We start from the raw sequence: 24304 nt of genomic DNA on the forward strand, positions 1-24304 counted from the left end.
ATAATTTTAACATTAGTAAACTTATTTAAAATAACCTTGACGTATTTTGTAATATAATTATTCCGATATCAGCAGTTTTATATGGTGCGTATATCCATATTTCACAGTCATTGCGCGGTTATGGGCCATTTTTTCGAGTCGCCGATAAAGGGGCATTACTTAACTGGGTTATGTTACGTAAAGCGAGCGTTCGCGGGTTGATTAAACAAATTATTGTAAGATTTGTTGTGGGAGGTGTAATGAAGCGTGTTTGTGCACCTTTAATGGGTTTTTAGCTAAATACCCTTTGTTTGTAACAACGGACTATTAAAAATAGCGAAAGAAAAATAATAAAGCGGTCGCTTAATAATTGTTGACTTTGCAAGTTATTTAAAATCAAATGTTAGTCATATAAAAAGAGAATTATAGTAAGTTAACACCCTTTACAATTGCTAAAAATACTTGAAACAAATATCAACAACTGCTTACGTACTCATAAGGCCCAGATTTTTTTATAGGCGCAATAAAGGTCACATCAGATGCGACACTAAGCTTTCGAAATTACGTTTAGATCCCTCAGGATTATGCTCGATATGAAAATAATCCTGCCAGATTGTTTACTTTGTAAGGTTACAGACTTATTTTATATCTGAGCTATGAATTTATTTAGAAAGACTTGGAAAATATATCTGTCTAAGATTATTGCGTATATGATTGGGTTACCCAAAGAGTAGGTGGTGATACTTATAAGGATTATAGCTGACAATAATCCTCACCCAGAGGAAAACCATTGCCTACATTGACTTAAAAAAAGTATATCCAATTTCTTTTGGATAGCAATACATATAAGCTTCAAGCATCACTCAAATGACACGTTTGTCATCATTTGCGGTGAAATAGGTTCGGTAGGTACGCGACTAGTCATTTGATAGGTACATGCCATCCTGTCCTCGTTTACCATCATTAATCTTTTCGCGTAACACGGTTTTTGCGACGAGGTAAAAAATCACCCTTCACCCGTACATACATCTTCGCAATCTGTCTTTTCGGCTACTATTGGACCTTTTCAATTTAAATTCTATTTCAACTGATCTCATAAAAAAGGAGGTCATCAATTCCAGCAACAGTATTTGATGTTTGGTGTCGGTTTTATTGAAAAGTGGACAAAAAATGAACGCTACTATTAGACCTCAATTTGAATTCCATTTTGCCGGCGCAACTGGTCAGTCAAAGCAACAACAGCAATTTGACAATTGTTCTAGTCACAAAAAACTCAAATACAGTGCAATTTCTCTTCGTTTACAATTGTAACGCCATTCGTATAAAAATACCTGACGGAATAAGTTAACTGATACTTCTCGTAGGTGGTGAAACGGGGCATAAAAGTTTCAGAACGGTGCAACCTACATTCGTATGAAAATTCGCTTGGTTTTGAGCTGTCATAACGCTACATTTTCATTTTCCCATGTCGGCGAAAATCGCGTGTTTATCCGAATACAACTTCAGAATGGGTTTTCAGATACAACTAGTATTTTCTGTTTCATTCTGTTTATTGAAACCAGCTGACTGTGAATCTGTGAATAGTATTTGCAGTTTTGGCGGGCGAATCCAACATGGCGGATTTAATGGAATGGCCTTTTCATTGTGATGAGGGTTGTAAATTGTTTTGGGTTGAGTTCAGTCTGCGTTTTTATTTGCATTGTAAATTATGCAGTTAATTTATTTTGTATGATTACATAGTAAAATCTTTATTGCTGTTCAAAAAAAATGTTTATTATAAAGTTGAATGTACCGTACGCCTAATTCAAACAGATATATAGCTATAATTTAAATTGAACTTTTATACTGTTGGTCGACGGACTAAATGTTGATTCTCTAGTTTACCCATCTAATTTGTATTATCCGTAAAGTTTTTGCAGTTTATATCCGTATGCCACATTTCCCCCACATTCCCCCCCTACCTTTTATATTTAATTTTCTTATTTATATTTTTCCATGTTTTAATATAATTTTCTTTTGTTTTAGCTACTAGTGGTACCGGCAGCGGTCCTGGTGGGGGTGATACGAGGCGCGGCGGTGACGTCACGCCGCACGCGCAGCCCCAGAGGCGACTTATCAAAGTAGACTTTGATAATCTAGAGGTAAGGTCCAATTTCCTGTAATTAAGTTTCGTTTATTACATCAATCTACATGTCTAGGTGTCTGTCAAATGTTGGTAGCAGACGTGAAAGTAAATTGGGTTGGTACAGTCCGCGAGTAAAGTGGTAGTAGAGAATTGAGGAGTTAAATTATAGTCACTTGGCCAGTGGGTATAACAAATTATAATGAAAATACATGGCTATTTAGAAGAAAACGTATTACCAACGATTTGGAAAAAGATAACCGACCACATACTTAACATTATATGACCCTCATAATGTACCTGTATATGTACTTAAAACAGGAGCGTGCCCCACCCTGTACTTTCAGAACACAGCACGTGCTTCTGTACTCAGCTCTTGGCACGATGCCACACGGCCGCATAATTTCTGATATCTAGATTATGTTATGACTGCACAGTGGTTTGCCTCGGGGGCTAGATAAAGAAATACCGAGAAAAACTTCCCAGCACCTTTAGGCTATTTTCTTCTTTTACGGGTGTGAAAATTGTGGCAGAAATTGCAGTTTTTAGTTTAATTTTTATTTGTTAACATAAAATTCACTTTTATAGCTTCAGAATTCAATTGAAAACTGCATTCGGTTTGGTATTCTGAATAAATAATTTAAATTAATATTCTAGATCTAAGTATTTCAGTCCATTTCATCCAGTTGAATGCATAACTTAATACCTGTCTGACCTGATTTATTTCCGTATTGTTAAATAATTTTATTGGGTCATTTCAAGTCAATATAAATACCAAAGCTCGAATACTCGTATAAAGTAACCAGATCTCCGATTCTAATGTATTTCAAACGATACAAACAACCTATATTCTAATAAGCATGAAATTGAAGCAGATATTTTCGTATTTTTTGCAAAAACCACTGACAACTGGTCAATGACATGACATTTGTAAAAAATAAATGAGAAACGTAGCTGAATCTATTTTCTGCAGACCTGTTGTTATCTTTGATAGCATTTCGTACATTTGTAGTATATTCATATGTATACAAAATAAAAGCTTAAAAGTGTATAAGTAATCTGTTTGTTTATACAATGCCAGACACAAATCTACCAAACAAAAAATCTCTTAAGAAAAGGTGAAATCAAGTTTTTGAATTTAATCATTCCCTATAGGAACTCATCAAATAAGGTACTTGTTACAGACGATGCGACTAAGTAGGCAGAACCGCGGGGCACAGATAATATAATTTATTTATATGAATGAGTTGAAAACCGTTGGTGCGCGAAATGAGATGTCGTATGGTAGTTAGTTACAAGTTGACTCAAATAATATGGAAGGCAATTTAATTTCGTGTACACAAATTACGAACGTTACAAGCAACAAATGTTTGTAGAGAAATAATTACATTTCGTACGTTTGTGTTTTCATTTTGTGAACGCGCTTGTGCGCGAGTGTACTTTGTTAAGTTAATAGGCGATATGTTGTGTATTGAGACGTTAATTGTACTTAACAGTAAATTAATACCTACAGCTTGTTTATTAATAATTCGAACTACCTTTCGTATCATAAATACATTAGCAGAGAAGTAGGTTATTACGAGTATTATGGTCCCAATGTTAGGACTCAACCTAACTTTAGTTATATAAAGTCCCTTCAAGTTTTGATTATATTTCTGTCTAGATTCAAACAAAGTTTTGCGACTAATGTCAGGATATTACAGTACTAATAAATGCCTGTCTGAAATATTTATAACTCTTTGTCACAAACATGTTTTGTGCCAAGTATTTATATAAAGGAACTTTGACCTTTTAAACGCTAAATATCTAGAGTTGCCTATAGTCTGTTTTTTAATCTCGTAGACTAAATTGACACTTGCAAAATGTCAAACTTTCTAATAATTTTGCTAGCTCTGTGGTGCAGTGTTGTACTTACGATAACGGTTCGTTGAATCGTAACTTTTTATCTATAATAGACGAATTAAATATTCATTCAAAGTTTTATATTTAAAATTCACGTACGTACACATGGCTGTACGACGTGCTACAAACTGCCAGGGATATCTGACCACGCAAAGCCATGCGTAATCATCAAGGATAAGCCCATTATTTCAGGATGACTTATTGTAAAAAGTTACGATTCAACGAACCGGTATCGTAAATACAACACTGCACCACAGAGCTAGCAAAATTATTTGGACGTTTGACATTTTGCAAGTGTCAATTTAGTCTACGAGATTAAAAAACAGACTATAGAGTACTTAATTTTGGTAAAATTAATTTATAGACGATATTGAATTTTGTTTCTAAATAATATATGTGGGAAATACAATTATGGACCTCGCAGACTTGAGTGCCTGTATCAAAAGAACAAAGAAAATGAAATCAATAAAAAGCCCCGTGAGACTACTTAGGCTGAAATTGTAGATATTTGGGTCACGCGTGAAACCGTATATTGGCTTTTGAAACCCATAGACCACGTGATAAAATGGGGAGAAGTCCTTTTACACGTTTAATAGGTCGTCCCTAATCTTTATTCCTTTATTAAATCCGATTTTTGGGTAGGTTAGTGGCAATACGCTTGACGCCTTATGTATGACATGGGAGAATTAACAATTATTTGATAGATTATCTACATAACATGTACCATGCCAATTAACAGGTGCAGATAAATAGTCGTATGTATGCAAAGATATTCCATAGTATCTCAATATTCACCCACTTTCCATCCAGCCATAAGATCCCCACTTAGTTTCTTTTGTGCCTTCACGAACAACGATATCCTATTTCAAGAAAAATGTTCCTTTCGTCCACATTTCTCGATAACAAGTTGTTCGAACAATGCATGCTTAAGGCTTATGTAAGCTGAAGCTGTTGCAACTTCGATCTTACGACAATAGCCACTTTTACATGTCAACGATCGTGGTAAAGCCATACCTTTTTAACCTTCTTACGGACTTTGCCTAGAATTATATCAGCTTTTGTCATTAGAAATATACAAGACCACCAGTTTTTTGTCATTTCTATTACTTTTTATTTCAATTTGATTTGGGGAGAATTGATTTTCTATCTTTCTTTAAATCTACATCTGCCTCTTCATTTCTCACAATTACAAATAGATTCGTTTCTGTCAGCTATGGAATGATACTTTTATTTTACCCCATCAAGTATAGAAAGTAAGAAAGCTCAAATCATACGCTATAACATAAAGTACTAGGTTGCTTTCCTTTTCTATGAAACATAGCATCGCACTCATATATCTATTACTCTGAAAATACTACTCATTATGGTATCCGTTAGACACAGATATATACATCAGAAAGCGCTACTTAGTAACGCAATGACGATTTTTCTATGTATTAAGTTTTCACTTATTTACATCTTCGAATATAGCGCAAAAATACATTATCTTGCTATATTAAATTAAAGATCATTCAAACATTAAAAAAAATAAGTAATATAAATACGAAAGTTCAATATTCATTCGTAGGATAAGAAAATCTAATAATCCAAATTGCTCTCTTAAATAAATCAAATTGTATTTGTTTTACGTCAAACCTAGCTAAAAATCATTTTAGTACTGTAATTTAATTTAGACTCTATCTAATAAAATATAGGTGTTGTAATACCTGATATTTGGGTATTCGGGAGCCATAATTTTCCACACTACTCGTACACTAATTACCAAACTGTTCTAGAAATTGTATCCTTAAAACATGTCGGTACACTTGTGTAAACTAGTCCCACAAGGCTTCTGTGCCCTACTTTGTGAACCCACGGGACTTTCGACCATATTTTGTAAAGCCTTAGTACACTTTTAGCTTAGCACAGCAAACTGCTTTGAATAGTCTTAAAGTACCTACAGCTTTGAATTTTAGATAAGTTAATCATAAGTTTTGAATGACGTTTTATACTTATCGCGTCTGGAGAGCGAAACGCGATCAACGTTTAATTCAATAAGCTATCTTTCCGAAGGCTTAAGTGTCTATTGAGAAGTGAAGTTTCTCTGTTTTGCTCTGTAGTTTATTCCCAACTCATTTTCATAACAACATTAGTCGAGGCAGTGTGTTAACTTACCCTAGCTCGTCTTTCAAATGGCAAAGGGGACTTTATTTTAAAATAAGTTCTGCGCCTGTAGAAGTAGATACAATACCTACTGTGGATTCGAGCTCTACGAATTTCTGGAATATTCCTGAAAATAAAAGCCTTTTTACACGAAAGTGACTAGAATGTCCTATTTTAATCAAATCGCCGTCTGATAGCGGAGACAAGTTTGGCAAAGTTCCAATTCATTAGTTTCGCACTCAAATTGAATTTATGTTTGTTCGCAGGCTTCTGTGTTTATGTATGTTATGTACAGATTGCATCTACTATTTAGGGTCTAGTAATGAAGTAGATTCGGCTCTGTAATCGCCTGTAGTGTCGAAACCAAAATATTTCAGAGCCCACACCTTGTTACAACCACATAGTTACGTAAAAATTAAGTCAAAAATCAATTAAAGTTAAGTCAAAAATCTTATCACAAAGACAGGCGTAACTTTTTATAGAAAAAAGAAGTATACAAATCTATTACATAACATAACTTTACACCCCACTACCCCTTTCAGATAAACGAACATAATAAACCCCTACGTCATTAAAGGCTATGGTTTTGTATGTAGAGTGCGTAATGCCAGATTAATGCATCCATCTGTGCCCAATAATCAGCTTAACGATGTAGCTCTATTAGTAATCTACTCATAATACCTAAATGTCACAGGTAAAAGCTAAGCTACCGCTACATTGTGGCTGACATTTCATTAGCTTTTTTTAGACTGTGGCAGAAATAAAATAGTGAGAGAAAACTTTTTATAAAGAAGTTTTTTTACACTGTGTGGCAAAGATAAAGGGGCAGCTTATTTTAATACTGTGTGTAGCTTGTGTGGGGCGTGAAGGCTTTGTTCTTGCCGTGGCATTGAGAGCCTAGATTAAATGAGCTATTTATAGCATGTGTGTGTTCTCTCTGGTGGATTGTGTGAATGTTAGGTAAGACTTAGTACTTTATTGTGCGTTCAACTGTATTTAGTAACAGTAGCTTACGTTTCATAGACTTGAAATAAATAGGTCATTTGGGTAAGGAAATTTAGTCTTATTTTAGAATTTCAAAGGCTCTTTTGCTATTTAATAGGCAAGTCTTCTTGTTCGGTAAATAGAAACATGAAGCCGAATTTCAAAGGCTGACCTCTTTTGGAAATTCAAATGATCTGGTGCTTACTAATAAATAAGGTTCTGCAAGACACACCCAGGTAGCTATATAATCTGAACAACAATGAAATACAGACACAATATACCTACTACAAGTTATTAAAACTTGCTCATCACAGTTCCGAGTTCCGAGCGTAACTTTCCCTTCAATGGTTCCGAGTAATACCTGTTACACTGTCGCGTAGGTACCTGTATTATGCAACGCGACAGATGCATCGGTGCATGCTCTCTGACATTATTCACTTTCTCAATGAAAGGGATGCTGCCGTCCTCAGACGTTGAAGTTTACCTATTGTTCTTGCAGATGTTGGTCTGTAAAAGTTGTCATTGTACAATTAATATGGCATAGTGCCATACCACAGTGGAAAGCAGCTTATTACGGACAGTTGAGATTCAAGTTTTTTCGATATTTTTGTTGCTTTACAGTCTCTGTACTGAAGGCAAACATCATATCCGAATATTTGCAACACATTTAAAAACGAAAATACACATATTCTACCACAATACACATGAGAAGCTACAGTCGTTGTAAGAATAAAACTGTGTTGGGACTTTACCGTTCACTATGCATTAGATCTTCGCTAAACTTTCGTAGAAGAAAATCCTTATCCCATGGGTTCAAGTAGGAGGTAGCTTATACCAGTGGGCGGACAGCAGTATCATTTAGCTGTCGTTTACACTGTTGGCTGACGATAAATGACGATATTACCACCCTTGTGTCGTCGGATTAACGCTGTCTTTCGCCATGGTTAACCATTACTGAGAACACACCCTAGGGAACGCTTGATTTATCAGTAAAAGTATCCTTGAACGGAAAAGAAGTTCTAGAAAGATTTTTTTTTTGGATATCCACTCTACTTGCTTTGTTTATCTTTTGATTAAATACATATTTCAAATAATAACATTTCGTTGTACAAAGTGCCAAATTCTGGACGGATCTGTCCTATCTTACCTTTCTCATTTGTGTGATATTTTAACTTAAGCTCCGTATTTTCTTTAGTTTAACAAAACCTGGCTTCGAAATAGACAAGAACAAAGCTTCTGATACATTATTGAGCATTCAATCTGAGTACATGAATAACAAAACAAGCGAAAGAATTGCCACTAAAGCTTGTAAGACATTCCATAGGTCGGCGGAGGGTTAATACTATTCATAGATTTTCTTACAATATTCTGATCAGCTCTTTGTGAATAATAAATTGTGCCACTTCAAGCGTTTCTATGTTAGACGGCGATTTATCTGAAATAAATATAAGTTATGATTTAGATATGCTTTTCGTCATTTTCCAAGAATGTTTGAGGAAAATTCTAGGATTGTATTTGTTGTACCTATTTTCAAGTCAAAAACTGATAACAGTACCAAATCTTCTTCTCTGCGAGTCGTCGGAAAAAGACTTTCAATTTTGAATAACCAGTCTTTGGCCACGTGTGCTTATTACCTAACTAACTATTAATTAATAGGTATACATCTCGGGTGCGCGTTAAAACTTAACGGAAACACTTTTCGAGCTTTGTTAAAAAGATAGTTCCGTGTGGAATTTTTGAAATCTGCCTTTAACAACTTCGAGGAATTTTTTTTTGAATATTCAAAATTGAGGAAGAATTTATCGAGATGCCAATGCTATTAAATTCTCACTTTGCATAATGATTTGCGTACTAATTACTGAACGCTATAATAACCTGTTAATTCGTAACAAATTCATTTATTCACAGTTAATTGAAAACGTTGTGTTATCCATTCGATACGGAATCTAAAAACCTTATTTTTCTTATGAACTTTGGTATTTTGTTTTTGGAATTTCTCGTAAAATTTGTAACAAAATATCTTGTTATGATAATGACAAGGTCACTTTTTGACAAACCGGAATTACTATAGAGGTCGTAATAAAATCAGCACGAGTAAACAAAAACTTGAAAGATCCTGCTGACATCCATATTGATTAATTATACTAAGCTTTAGCTTTAGCTGTACAAATTCTGAAACAGCCAATTAGACATGTCTAATGATTTCATGATGCAATAAAAACCGTAACAATCAATAAATTGTAATAATATCTATGACAAAGGCAAGAAGATGAAATGTTGCGCAAATAAGTACAATCTTGAGCAATGCTCTGAAGATTCCATAGTTTAATCAATTGATTTTCGGCGTGCTCTGTACCGGAGATCAAATAAATTATTCACTAACTTCCAGGTATATTCTCACTAAAATATTATTAACAAATAATTCCATGATCATTTTGGTTTTAAATGATCTCAATTTAAATGCCTTTCCCAGGTTAGGTCCTATCACTCATTGGAATACGAACATTGCAAATCCTAGTAAGTAGGATAGATAGTTCCCATGGTTCAGCTGAAGTTATAATTAACCATACTCTTTCTTTCTAGGACGATGAAGATGAAGATGACACAGAAACGTGCACGAGTCCGGAAGTATGCGCGCCACAACCTTTCCCAAGGCATACGGCACCACAGCAACAAACAACTCCCAAACCTTGGAAAAGGACCGGTAAGGGAAATTCAACTTAAAACTTCTAAAAATAAGATCCATTTATGAAGTGTGTGTTATCCTTTCGAAATGAGAATGTATTTAAAATTCGGCAAGACCTTACAATTGTGTTTTGTAATGCACTCCTTGACTGATTGATTGGTGACGTCACACAGAGGAGACGCCCCCCCGAGCGCCGCCGCGCACGCGAATCTCCCACGACGAGTACCACCAGTTCTGCGATGAGACCCTCGAATGTATGACAGCATGAGTTGAGCATGTCGACGTTACCACGTTACCGCTTTTTCCTTTGCAAATTTTCGTTCGCTTCGCAAAATCACCTCTCATTGTCTTTTCAGTTCAGTGGTTCTGCGGACAATAACGAATTGAATACGAATTTTCGCGACGTCCCTTTTCGACTTTTGAAAAGTTTAAGTGCCATTTTGTTAATCAGATTTATTAGATCAGCGACGTTTGTTCTCATTGTTATTAACTTTGATGGTATTTTGTTTCATTAGAGGTATTTAGATATCGACATCGTTTAAAGTGATGTTAGTATCATTTAGGATATAGAACACGTAATATTATCATGTACCTCAACTAAAATTCACTGTTTGGAAAGTTTTCATTTTTATACACGTTTTCGACTAATTTTGTAACCACTTTCATCATTGTATTATTAATTTGATGTTAGATGTTGAAATCAATGTTCATCCTTTCCCGTTATTGAAATAGCTTTGTTCTTTCCACCTTCTAGAATTGCGTCTTGTTTGTAATTTAAAGCTGTAAAGTAGAATTTTGATTTATTCGTTTCTTCGGCAGAAGATATTCAAGTTTTCAGTAACTTTTTAAATGTTATCTCAAGTTCTTTAACACTTTTGGATTACCAGGATCCTTCGACCGTAGTTCTTTTGGTGATATCTGTTATCAATCCTTTTCTACGATGCTAACTGGTCCTTCCATCCGCAGCATACGATCTGGCCACGCAATGTCCGTCACGGCGCGCGTCCATGAGGCGTCACACCGTCACGCACGCTGTCTGCCCACCCACCGATGGAGCTCATTCATTGCCACATTCAAGGTAAGCATAACACTACCCTTATAACATAACAGTTACATATCGACCCTTAGAGTAATAATCTCCTGAGTATAACAACTTGTTAGGACGAAGAAATAACATGTGCTCTAGGACATTTTGTTTCTAAAAACTTAATTAACAACAAAAAAATTACCTACTGGGTTTTTCTTTCGAAGTAACGCTATGTAGTTTTCCTATGAGAGATGGAAAATGTTTCAATTAGGACTTTTGTATAAAAATTGGTAATGTGTTGACACGTCCAATAGGTCCAAGGCTAGTTAAGCTTTTACATTACATGGTACATTGTTTTTTTTTTCTTGACCGATAACTTCCTTTGTGCAATGCTAAGGTTGAGATTCAAAGACCTTGTTCTTTTATGCAACAAGGTCCTTTCGACATCATACTTTTGCCTTTTTCCTGCCTGCATTCCAATACATTTCAGTATTTATGTATAACCTTAACTATTTGAAATATTGTCTACTGTTCTTCTTGTATATTTGTTGCAATAAAAGGATTTAAATACCAAGGCGCGTCTTTTAACAATTGCTTTTTAATTGGGCATGGAAAATAAACCGTTCAGTTAGAAAGTTGCCTCTTGGGGTCTAATGTCAGGAGGTCAAGATTTATTATTTCTAGGTTTCGAATGTAAGGCCGTTGTTTTTAAGCTTTATCATTTTGATACACAAGATTCATAAGACTATCGATATGAATTTATATTTCACGCAACATATCCATTTAAAAACAAAGGTTCGGGTTTCGAAATCGATGATCTAATTATCTTGCGCACACATGTCTCACACAACTGACCCTTTAAAATGAATAGGAATTAAACAAACTTCTTTCTCCTCAGGCCGGGATCCCGTGCATCATGCGCCGGCGCAGCTTCCCTAGCAAGTAGCGACGCGGACGCTCAACTCGGAGAACTATCCTGGTCTCGGTCTAGTTTGCAGGACGAGCTCATCAAGTCGGTTAGTGGCAGCCCCAACCATGGCTCGCATGTGAGTAGAACTTAGAGTAGACGGTGGAGGATGGATTCGGAACTTAAGAAATGAAAGGGTACGACCAAAATGTGTCATTTAGTAGAAGTTTGGTCCTTTTCGGAAAGTAACTATTGATATGTAAGATATTGCATCTCTTTTTATTATAGTTTTGATGAGGTCATGTGAAATATATTTGATAGTTATTAGTGTGATGGCAAAAAACCTGTTTGTTTCAAGGATAAAATGGATGCCAATAAAAATTGATGCAATTTGTTTTCTATGGTAACTAATGGTAATTTTGATCAATGGACCATCGCTAGAAGTGTGCTTGAAACGAAATTATAGGATAGAAGTTATTCTATCGAAAGAGAGACTCCTTTTGAGTCACGATTGGCAAAATCACGCAGTAAATTGCTTGGTTTCTCCATAGTCAACTGTAAGATGTAGATTCTAATAGAAATGCTATTTTGCACATGCATGTAGAACTGTGTGACTAAAATGTTAGCGGTTTTCGAAATAGCACAAAATTTGCATGGATCTCCGTAGTTCTAGTTGTGAGGAGAATAGATGTAGCTTTGTGACTTTACAATACAATGGCTCTGAATTTGGAATTCTTTGGTCTTTTGTTTGGAAATCTAGTGATGCCAATTTTTGACGTGCGGAATTTTATACAGGCCAATTAAATAATTCGAAGCAAAATATTTCGTTTCTTCAAAATTCATCCAAGCCATTTCTTCGACTTCGAAACTCTTCTTTCAATTAAATACATGTCTAATGAAATTCTTCGCATTTCAGAAACAGTGGCAGGACGCCATAATGTCTGACGACCGGTTGTCTCTGACCCTGGAAGAGATTGTCCACATCAGGTCTGTGCTGACGAAGGCGGAGCTAGAAGTCCTGCCAGTTGAAGGCAGGGTCAAAGAAGACGTGGAAAAGAGAAGAGTGAGTAATCTTCGTTTCTTTTAAAGAAAAGCCGGAATTTTCTTTTTTGTTAAACTTTATTTTGTTGTTTGTATATCTTATTGCTTTCAATTTTGGCTAAGTTCAAATGATTAATTTTCTTGTATACTTGTTTCAGGTTTGCTTCTTGTGTTTGAAGACAAGATTCGGAATCTTTGGTCCGTGGGGCCAGAAGTGTAAATTGTGTAAAAAGACTGTCTGTCAAAAGTGTTGTTCAAAGGTAAGTTCTACACGTTTTTAAAACATCGTCCACTTATCCTTGTTATTCCTTGCTCAGGCTTATTCTTCTTTTACTTTACTAAATGTTTCTGGTCTTTGTTATTATAGATGCGTATCCCAACGGAGCACTTTGCGCATGTGCCGGTAGTGCTGCTGAGCCCCTCGCTGCTTCCTTCACCAGAGGACGAGGCGCACTCCTCCTTCCCCAGGAGTCTCATGTCCAGGCTCGTGTCTCCTGAGTACTCGGTGAGTGAAAGATTCCATAAATTATTTTCTTCAATTTATCCCGAAAGCTCTCGAAATTTCACTTAATATTTTAAGCTTTAAAACAACAACTCTAAAACTAGCTTCTAGAGATAGCTTGGCAAGAGCTTATTTCAACAAAACTCCGGAAAAACCACACCCATAATGTGATATATTCTGCACAAATTACATTTCCCGTAACATGATATGCGATGAGCGATAATGTGAGCGGTTGGCCGCAAACATCGCCCGCGGCTGTCAATGCCCAATTATTGTCATCATTGTCGATCATCTAGTTTATGTCATCATTTGGTCTTCCGTTATGTGCCGCAAATGTGTTGCCATTATCGTGATGATGCCGTTGTTTAGTGTCGTTGTCTTATAGATGGTATTTGTAATGATAAATGATGTTTCTGATGCGACAATGTTTGACTTATTGGGTATATCTTTCTGCTAGAAAGAAGAATTTCACTTCTTTTTAAGGTTGTCTTCACCTTATACTGGTACAGCTATCGTCTCCTGTATTCTGAGAAATTCATAGCTGTAGTAAGGTCTTCCAACTCCTGGATTTTAGGAATACTCCTTTAGTGGTTTGAAACCACGATTCAGACTTTGTTTTACCGTTGTCCACAGAGCATGGTGGAGAACAGCGTGGGCAGCGCACCCAGCAGCCCGGCAGCTACGCGGCGCGCGAGTGGCGCGGCGTGCGCGGGGCCGGTGTCGCTGGCCGCCGCACACAGCGCGCCCGGCTCGCGCGGCGGCTCGGCGCTCGGCTTCTCCGACCAGCTGTCAGTGCCGCCGCACTCCATGTCCCGCAGCGTGGAGGGCCCGCAGGCCATGTCGCTTGTCAATACGCCGCCTTCTACTTTAGATCGCAGGTATGTCAATGTGATTGGAGCTTAGATTTAGAGAAGGGGAGTTGAAAGCTGTCGGTCATATATTAAACCATGTTCTTCAATTCCAGAGCGCGATACGGACGCAGCACGACGGGCGTGACGGCGGCGGAGCGGCTGCGCGGCGTGCAGATGGCGGTGTGCCACGACTGCAAGGCGATGGTGCTGCAGATCATCAAGTCGTCGCGCGCGTCGCGCTCGGCGTCCCGCGACCGCGCGCTGCGCCACCTCACGCTGGACCTGGCGCCCGTCTACACCGCCGACTGTTAGTGCGCGCGCCACGCCGCCACCCGCCAGTGGTTCCTGTGACCTGCACGACACCCCACACCACTCACGAACTCAACCACACCAAGCGAGTGCCATCAAAAATGTTCGCGAACCCAAACGTGATCGGTCAAGTGATTCAGCTAACGACTTACAGTGATACAAAACAATTTCGGTTGAATGTTGACGTCACAGTGTTCCCGCGCTTGCTGGTGAAGCTGGTGCGTGCACCACACAGTCGGTCCAGTGGAGATACTAGAGTTGAGCTGTACGTATTTCTGCTGCGACGCAACATAGAACAAAATATTCGAAGGGCCGTCAATACCTTCGCCTTAAGAAGCTTACGAAATAATTGTACATTTTTATTTTTCCTTAAATCTATGTTTTGTAATATTCTATTTTTCATTACCTCACTAACATTGGAATCAATTATTATGATGTGTTATATTTTTAATAGAAGTATTATTATGAATCTTTCACACTGGTTGGTCAAATATTCTAGCCCTTAAATATCCTACTAACGCAATAATCTCTTTATTTAATTTTCATTTTGTAATTATTTCTTAGATCCAGATTGTTATTCCCATATCAACTTACCATTTATTCCATTCTGACTAGATCCTATTTATCATTAGTTTCCATTGTGTAAATACTCAATGACATTAAAATATTAATCTAATAGTAAAATATCAATAATATTTATCAGGAATTTGTCTATATCGACGTTCCGAATTGATTAGAAGTCACAGAACGTTCAAGAATCGAGCTTCCAAGGTTGTGTAGTGTCTATGTTGTGTTTCGTACGTGGACCATACATTTTGTTCACACAAAATGAACTTTGACAATACTCTATGACCTTTGACAGACGTTACTACCTACCACTATTTTTGTTTATCGCACAAAATCATAATTATTATAAAAGTCATTAAATTATACAAAAAATATTTATCCTACATTATCAGAGATACTCATTATTATAAAATAAATAAAAAATAATGTTATATTCCAGAAATTTACTAAATAATAATTTGTCACTTAATAATAGAATATATTTATATTTTTCTCCAAATGAATGTTTTAATATGTCTACAATGTCGATGTGAAATTAAAAAATGTGTGTTCAAAAATACAATGTACTATCAATGTTGTTATATAAAACGAAATTATATTGTATAAATGTTATGAAACTCTTGTAGAATCCGTGTTATAAAATCAAACATTTTAGAAGCATGAATGAAATCTTCGATGTCAAATTGTGGAAAAAATTCTTTATTCAATGTATTTTTCTGTCATAAATCATGCTCGATGTAAAATTCATGTTTTCATAAAATTTTCCACAAGTTGACATCCTTCCAAACTATCTTCTCAGTTACTGACCCCCTGACCAATTTCCAAGACTAACGTCGGATATACACGTTAGATTAATTATGCATTATTAATTTGACATTTATGTCCACAGAAAATTGTTTACAGTTTATTTTGATATTTTTGTAAACCGTTTGAATTAAATATTTTATAGACATTGATTTAAAATCTACGTGAATATCCGACATGAAATGAATTGCATTAAAATACTTAATTTGTGTGACATTCAGAGCAATTGTTTTCATTATGTTAAGTTTCCTGTGCCATACGAATCGAGATGAATATTTTTATCAGTGACTAAAATTGCATGTGCGTTTGTTCGCGAGCATGTCACGTGTGAAAATCCTACGTGCCTACCTATGAGTACAGATCAAGACCATATTTTGTTTTAAGTTTCTATTTTTTCACTTAAGTTTTTGGTTCAATATAAAAAAAATACAAAACCACAAAAAAATACAGAAATATTTAATTTTCTTTAAACCGGTTGCGTGCTTTTGATACAACTGTTTTTTATGAAGGATTTACGAGTATATTTTATTTTTTATAAAGAATTTATTTTGCCAGTTCTTCAGTTATTCGTGATATAAAAATTACGTTTGACAGTTCAGTCGACAGTATGCAACCAGCTTTATTAAGTCTGATTGTTTGTATGAGATGTATGATTGCGAAAACATTTACTCCATTCATATTCATACAAGTCGAGATCTCTAATGCGGCAGTAGTAATGCAGAAGAAATAAGAAACAACTTTTTCACTTTGGCCTTTGTGTATTGGAGAACCATTCCATTACAAACCCATTGTTCGTGAAAATGCACTGGTGAGAACTAAGCCTTAGCACGACATGTATTTATTACTGCCGCAATTACAGATTTGACTAAATTTATTTAGAATTAACTAAATTATTTGGCGAATTATACCCACTATCTAGTACTCCTTTGTAAATATAGATTTCTAGAGTAAAACTATAGTAGCGGTTCAAATAAAATGGTAGAACTATTTTCAATGTAATTAATCATCGTAATTAATTATTAAAACTGGGTTTTCCCTCAACTCTTACATTCCCTCCGTTAATTTAGTTATTTTTAAGTTAAATGATAGCAGCCGTCATATTTTTTAATAATGTACCTACTGGGTACTTACAAAATGGCCTAATTACCCATTGATTGTTCAGCATTGACATTTTCCTTTACGTCATTTCTTTTTAAATATTTTTGTCGTCAATATTTGTTAATTTATATCTTGTACATTTAAAAAGCCCAGTTATTACTTGTAAATGTGTAATTTAGTAGTCTGTTAGATGTTACTTAGATTGTAACTGTTTAAAGAACTTAAGTACTTATGTAAGTGGAAATAATCGATGATGAAAACAAAACCATACTTAAATAAACATGAATACAAATCGTTCATATATATTTTTATTACCTTGATATCCTAAAAAACTACACATCTAACTAGGTAAGTACTACTACATCTTTATCACATTTGAATACGGTATAAAGTAAAGATATACCTACCTAGCTTCTTATTTACTTACAATTAAATTCTGCCTGAGTTTGCAAACTATACAAAACACCCCTCAGAAAAATAAGGTTCAATTATAGGTAAATAACTCTAGGTACACCTATTTCATACATTTAATCCACATTTGATCAACATATTCTCCGCCACTCCATTTTAGATTATTTTAAGTCATTACCTTGCGGAGATGACATGTTGAACTGGCTGATACTTATTCTATTATGCATATATACCTACAATAAACGTCCTGGTGGTTGAGTCGATTGGTCGTGTTCAGTGGTAAATCTACCCTAATCTGCACGATGGGTTGGCACCACAACTTTAACCAACATGTGACGCTACGTGGTCTATTGAGATTTGAGATAAATGATCACATACCTACCTACATAGATTTAGAAATCCTGAAATTTTAAGAAATGTAATACTGAAAAATTATCCTACCTACTTACTTTCTCAAGACTGGCTACAAAGTAATTCTATGAGTCAATATATGAAATCTTTGACGCTAGTATTCCCAAGAAACTTCGGAAAACAACGCAGTCGGACGCTTTGCAATGTGACTAAAAAAAATAAATAAATGCAGGATACTAATTAAAAGAAACTTCTACGAGTTCTACGTAAGTTACCAACACGCTTTCTGAAGAAACAAATAAAATTGACATGATAAGCGCGGGTACATATGGAATTATAAATAAATTTTGGTCAGTGGGTCGTGGTTTTACTATTTTAGGTTTGCTGACTACGATTAGCTAACAACTATGTGGAAAACATGAAGAACGCTGAACTAATCCAATGGGAGGTTTTCTTTTTAAAATTAAAAATATATAGTTATCAAAAACAAATTATAGATGGCATTGTAAAGTGCGTGCTATGTGCGAGTAGGTTTTATACCTTTGCAAAGTTAAAAAACTATATTTCACCGGGCCAAACTGTTTTCAAAATTTCTCGCGACATTTGGATAATAATCTGAGTGCCTTTTTCTCCCTTTTATTTCAATTTTATTCCATTCATTGCATTCGCGTACTTAGGACAGCGCTATCTAGTCATTAGCTAGGAAAAGAATGAAAAATAAAATCCGTCATCCATGGTAAACTGAATTATAGCCGATGGAGGCATAAGCCACCTGGTCGGGTGTTCTTGATCTCGATTCATGCATTCAATGCACTCTTGGACGCAGCTAATAACCGCATGAAAAAAAAGTTATCACGTCAGGGGAAATTTGTTGCTTGTCTACAAGCTCTTGTAGAATGTAGTATATGTATCGTTTGCGTTTGTGTGAGTGCGCAGCGCGGTTGTAACGCGTGAAACTTAAATACTAACGCAGCCGTATTTAAGCTTGAAGTTTGAAAACTGACGGATTTCCGTAAATAAGAAAAAAAACCTACCCTTTTATTGTTGATTTGGCTCGAGAATCATTAGCACAATAAAATTACGTCCTTGAATTTGACACGGATGCAAATCAAAAGCTCGTAAAATTACGTGTCTGAAAATAAAACAATAACATAACAGCAATCACATTTATTGATTGTAAGATTAGATGACGCCTATTGATTCTGAATCGGTATACTTATATAAATAATATGTCTAATAAATAACGTCGTTTAGCCTACAACTAGGAGGCCCTCTTCGACGAAGCTGTAGGGGGGTACTTCGAGGTTGAGGGGGGCGGGGCCCTTGCGGATGCGACCGGAGGCGTCGTAGTGGGACCCGTGGCAGGGGCAGTAGTATCCGCCGAAGTCGCCGGCGTTGGCGACGGGCACGCAGCCCAAGTGGGTGCACACGCCGATGACCACGAGCCACTTGGGGTTCTGTGTGCGCTGGTTGTCGTGCTGCGGGTCGCGAAGAGTTTCCACGGGCACCGACTGCTCGGTGCTAATCTCGTTTGCGGTTCTGCGGATGCATAACAGGATAATTAGAAACAATATTTTTTAAATAGATGCAACTTTTCTAAGTTTGTATGTACTTTCTAAGTACCTATATCTTAGACACCAATGACTGTGTTTCGGATGGCACATTAAACTGTAGGTCCCGGCTGTCATTGAACATCCTTCCTTGGCAGTCGGCAGTCGTTACGGGTAGTCAGAAGCCAGTAAGTCTGAAACCAGTCTAACGAAGGGGTATCGGGTTGCCCGGGTACCTGGGTTGAGGAGGTCAGATAGGCAGTCGCTTCTTGTAAAGCAATGGTACTCAGCTGAATCCGGTTAGACCGGAAGCCGACCCCAACATAGTTGGAAAAAGGCTCCGAGGAAGATTTTCTAAAATAGATCATCCACCGAGTATTTCTATGTATGTTTAGCTACTTAACTACTGCAGATGTCAATAACTATTTATTTATTTACTTACACAACAATTTTATAAGCATTTTTTTTATTTCTCAATGATATAATATCAACTGTACTTAACCAGTGCTGATCGGTAAATTAACAAAACAGCGTTTCAGTATTTTGCATAGATTACATAGATTCTGATATAGATTCATGGGGTCCTGGCATAGTTGCTAGGTGAAAACCTTTTAGATTAGGCAAAATGGTCTTATGTGGCCTCAACATTAGATTCTCTCTAACCTTGAGAGGAAAGCAGTCATCATATTTTATTATAATGGAACATAAGTATAAGTTGTGCAATGAGTATTTTTAGAGGAAAACATTCCGTGACGCGTCATATTGATCGACTAAATGCGTAATACGAAGGGCAGTACTTGTAAATCATTTGGCAGAGAAATGATGTACCTATTCCTAAAGTACCTCTATGTTTTGCAGATAGTTAAGATGTAACTTTCACTCTTGTGCAAATTATTATTTAATTTAAAACAATATTTAGTACATGTAAATACATATTAGACTTATATATGTCTGCCTCCAGCCCGGTATACCCATGTATGATAATTAAGTTCAAAATTTTGCATTTCAATAACTAATTATTGCAGAAATATCTCCATTATATTCACAAATAGATCAATTTGCAGCAATAGTATAGGATAAGCCTTTTTTGTGTACTCAAATGTCAAAAAAATCATCATTATTTAGCATACATGACACTTCAGCACCTCAGAACAATGAGCTTAGTTTTAGACTGGTTCCAAAAATATCATATCAGAATAATTAACCAAGTTGTCCAACTCACCTGTGACGAATGAACAGTGGCTTACCACGCCACTTGAAGGTGACAGACTTGCCCTCCGGGATTTCAGACAGCTTGATCTCAATCTTGGCCAAGGCCAAGACGTCGGCTGCGGCTGCCATGGACGACACGAAGTGCGTCACCAAGGACTTGGCGGCGTACGCACCGGCCACACCACCGGCTGAAGATTGATAATTAAAATTTTAGATGTTGACTTTTTACTATTACACATATTAGTTTATGGTTACATATTTCCGTAAGAAACTAAATATATTAAAGAACATCTGATGAAGAGAACTAAATTCATCAAATGTGTAAAACTCTAATAGGTAGTTTTTTTTTTTTTGTTTCATTATTTTTTTTTTGTTTTCTGGTTAATGCTTGTAGTTGGATAAAGCTAGATAGGCAGTGAATAGGCTAGATTGGTGAGCAAAACTTAGTCATGATCTGCTCCCCATTGCATGCTATGATTCCATTCCTAGGTTACGTTTTTGACAATGGTGCAGCAGTGGATTCTTAGATCCAGACTGCAAATAAAATCCTGTCTGGACACTAAAGTAGGTCAAATCTGGGTAAACCTGGAAGGATGGCAACCCTATGTAAACATAAATGAAAGTTTCACAGAATTAGCCGTTACATCAATCCATAAAAAAAATATGAAATTAACTGGTACAATCTAGCAAATAATGGTATGATGTATTCATAGAAACCCTCCCAGGTTGAGTAAATTACCATTACACTGAATAAGTCAGATCCTACAGTATATTTAAAGATTTTCTTTTGCGAGACGACCCACTGACCAAACGTACTTGTTCTAGATCTCAGCAGCTTAAACCATTCTCTCATTTGATAAATAGTAAGTTAGATTCATGCAAACTTGTTAATACTTTAATAAGCAAATAGAAATATATTATACCTTTAAGCAAATATTTTAGTTATTAACAACCATTATTCATGGTTCCAATTGCATGGTTTTGTTTTTTAATTTTGCATTGCATAATATTATGAAAATATTGTGATCCATTGATATTATATCGAACATTAAATTTTGACTCCTCAACAGCAGCCGGGAGATTTTATTATGGCATTCATAATTTCAAAAGAACATAGAAAAATATAAATTCCTGAAACAGTAATTAGTTTAGTCACAGATATTAAGACTTGGATAGATAGTTCCCATATAAATGAAAGTGTTGCTCTGTTTACATGACATTTCAAGGTTAATGCCAAGTACTATTAATAAACACAACGTGTAACAATACACACATAACTTGAATACATGCGTACCTATAATTTTCTTGGTTTCATGAAATAATACAATTGTTTTGTGGTCCCACTGAACCATGATAACTTAAATCAATCAAGTCAGGATAAACAATTGCTCTATAAACACTAAATTAGATACCCAATGAAAATTTCAAGGACTAACCTCCAGCGATAAGATAAGTGAAGGACTGACGTCCATCGACGTTGTCGGTAGCCCTCGCGGTGGGATCCTGCGTCTCCTTGCGACGGTACGCCGAGAAGTCGGGGTAGCTGATGTCGGTATGCGCGAAACGTACATGGCTTGGCCCTAGAAGTGACAAGGTGTTATGTAACACGATTTTTCGTCGTAAATCCCCAGAAATATTTAACAAAACTACAAAATCATAGTGAAAATAACTCACCGCGACCGTTTACTCTGGCCTTCAAGCCCTGGATAGGCAGGGATCCATGCAGTGACTCCACAGTCGAGGTTTTTGGCAAGGGGTGCACCAACACCTTTTCAGCTGGTGTATGCGCGACAACCAGAGGCTTCAAGCCATTGGAAACCACCGATGAACTTGCCTTAAAGTAAGGAGCCAAATGCCCAGCCCGCGTGACCGAAGTCATTTTGTATCACAGCAGAAATACGCAACAAAATTGCTTTAATATTTTCGCTGAGCGAAGTGCTCGATTAAAGAAATGTCAGATTTGATGTTGCCACATGCAATTTTTTGCAATGATGTCACAAACATCGTTCCGATAAAAAATATTCAGGTACTTTAAGCATGAAGAAAAAACCCTATAAATTGTGTGAATCCTACAAAAGTCTCTCTTACAATGTTTATTGCTTATAAATATTACGGCACAAATTATATAAACAGATACGTAGTTTAAGCGATATGCCTAATATAAATTTTACTATAAATATTATGAAATCCGCTTTAATTAAATAAACCAATACTACATAATAAATATTTCTCGTTACCTATCCCAACTGTACCTATCCCAGAAAGGAGTTTCAGTGCTGGCTCACTATAATCCATCTTTGGACCTATTATTAGGGCAAGGCTGCAAATGCTGCAATGATTCTTTCTAATGGCCCCGCAGCACCTAGACGCGCTGGAAGAAGGGAACTAGTTTCTTACGCTAAAGATATGAGAGTAGTGTAGATACGGAACGAAACATTCGCTGCGTATTGATTTCAACGATTGATTTTGATTGGTTAATAATGACAGTGACACCTAATTTTAGGAACGGGCAACACAGAATTTAAACGCATTCATATTTACAACAATATTAATAAATCGAATGCGTTCATGATATATAGGTAAAAAAGCTATGCAAATAAATATATTTCTTTCTTATAAATTAAAAACTCACCAAAAAAAAAAATAGAAAATTATGTCATCATTCTAAAAAAATACTCAAACAGAATGGACAACCCAGGAGGAAAATCAAAATGTTTTTATGTCGGTACCTACTATAAAACTTATAACAAAAATATTATCAATCTGTCATTAGATAAATCTCAAAAAAGCAAGCAATTTTGATTTTTAAAGTTTTATTAGAATTTAGTGGTTAACTTGACCAGACTTGCTTATTGCGTGATTGCCAGATACCATTTAATCAATTACATTCCACGAAACTGCAAGTATTCTATGAAAGTCATGATTTATTTAAATCAATGTTCCACCAACTTTAGCCTTAGGCCTTGAGCAAATAAATATTCATTGATCACCGAATTTCGCATTATATTGGCATTCACTGCTAGAGTGCTAGCCCACAACCAGCGGCTATTGAATAAAATATTATTAGAAATAATGTGAATTTTAACACCTAGCGGCCTTGTAGGCCTAATTTTACGTTTAATTTTTTTTTTATCATTTAGATGATCTATTGTTCAAAATTGTTTGTTAAAAATTGTTCTCATGTATCAAAAAAGCGCAATGTCTTGGAAGGTGCATAGTTACTAAATTTTACGACGTCGACTTCCAGACTCCGGCCCGGTACGTGATAGTTTCTAACAACCCGCAAGCTATTTCTGCTCGACCCGGGAATCAAACTGGAGACCACTTTGCTACCACTAGACCAAGCGGCATTTTTGTATATCTCCACTACCAAGATATATTTACATTGAATGATAACTTTTCGTGGCTTGGTATTTATAGGTCCAGGTTAAACCATCCCTCCTTTTACGTTTGTGAATTCGCACGAAGAGATTCTTTTTACTATCCCTAAAAATCAAAATCCGGAGCGCGACAAAGCCCGGATGCGTCCGCACGTGATCGTATCGCGTCGACTTCGCCTCATTTGATACAATTTCTATTCAGTCAGCGATCGCTGCATGATTTGTTATCTGTACTAATACGGTGTTTATTATTTCCTTCTCGCTGTACTACAGGCGCCGGCGCCGCCACTGCCGAACAAATAGGTAGGCAGGGCAGCGGTGAAAATAGTAACAAGGAAGACAAAAAGCTTTTTTTTTTCCAAAAAAAGAAAAATTAACGACCCTCTTGTCCACGTAGCTAGATGTAATTGATTAGGTAGATATAATCTATCTATCTATCTATATAAATTGTTCGTTAGTCTGATTAAAACTCGAGAACG

General features: G+C 36.2%; 2 protein-coding genes across 6 annotated transcripts in view; one reads left to right on the forward strand and one right to left on the reverse strand.

Annotated features, from left to right (window-relative positions):
• LOC110381177 (protein spire) overlaps window positions 1–17218 on the forward strand; it is a 164281-nt gene extending 147063 nt beyond the window's left edge. For 2 of the 5 annotated variants that reach the window (XM_021341407.3, XM_021341415.3), the window contains 10 exons: window positions 2005–2120; window positions 9713–9833; window positions 9989–10069; window positions 10782–10893; window positions 11741–11888; window positions 12666–12812; window positions 12949–13050; window positions 13158–13295; window positions 13926–14170; window positions 14257–17218. In XM_021341407.3, coding sequence (XP_021197082.1) covers window positions 2005–2120; window positions 9713–9833; window positions 9989–10069; window positions 10782–10893; window positions 11741–11888; window positions 12666–12812; window positions 12949–13050; window positions 13158–13295; window positions 13926–14170; window positions 14257–14455 — 1409 coding nt within the window. In that variant the 3' untranslated portion in view covers window positions 14456–17218. The remainder of the gene's footprint in view (window positions 1–2004; window positions 2121–9712; window positions 9834–9988; window positions 10070–10781; window positions 10894–11740; window positions 11889–12665; window positions 12813–12948; window positions 13051–13157; window positions 13296–13925; window positions 14171–14256) is intronic. The other 3 variants (XM_021341432.3, XM_021341441.3, XM_021341423.3) reach the window with 2 other exon arrangements.
• A 1617-nt stretch (window positions 17219–18835) lies between these two features.
• LOC110381728 (cytochrome b-c1 complex subunit Rieske, mitochondrial) lies at window positions 18836–22413 on the reverse strand. The gene is made up of 4 exons (XM_021342124.3): window positions 22120–22413; window positions 21882–22025; window positions 20456–20633; window positions 18836–19222 (listed from the first exon to the last, which is right to left on the reverse strand). The coding sequence occupies exons 1-4, from the start codon at window positions 22322–22324 to the stop codon at window positions 18934–18936; spliced, it is 816 nt and encodes a 271-aa protein (XP_021197799.3). The 5' UTR covers window positions 22325–22413; the 3' UTR covers window positions 18836–18933.
• Between the last annotated feature and the right edge of the window lie 1891 nt (window positions 22414–24304).

This window comes from Helicoverpa armigera, chromosome 6 (genome assembly GCF_030705265.1).
Source record: "Helicoverpa armigera isolate CAAS_96S chromosome 6, ASM3070526v1, whole genome shotgun sequence".
In the NCBI taxonomy this organism is placed as follows: domain Eukaryota; kingdom Metazoa; phylum Arthropoda; class Insecta; order Lepidoptera; family Noctuidae; genus Helicoverpa; species Helicoverpa armigera.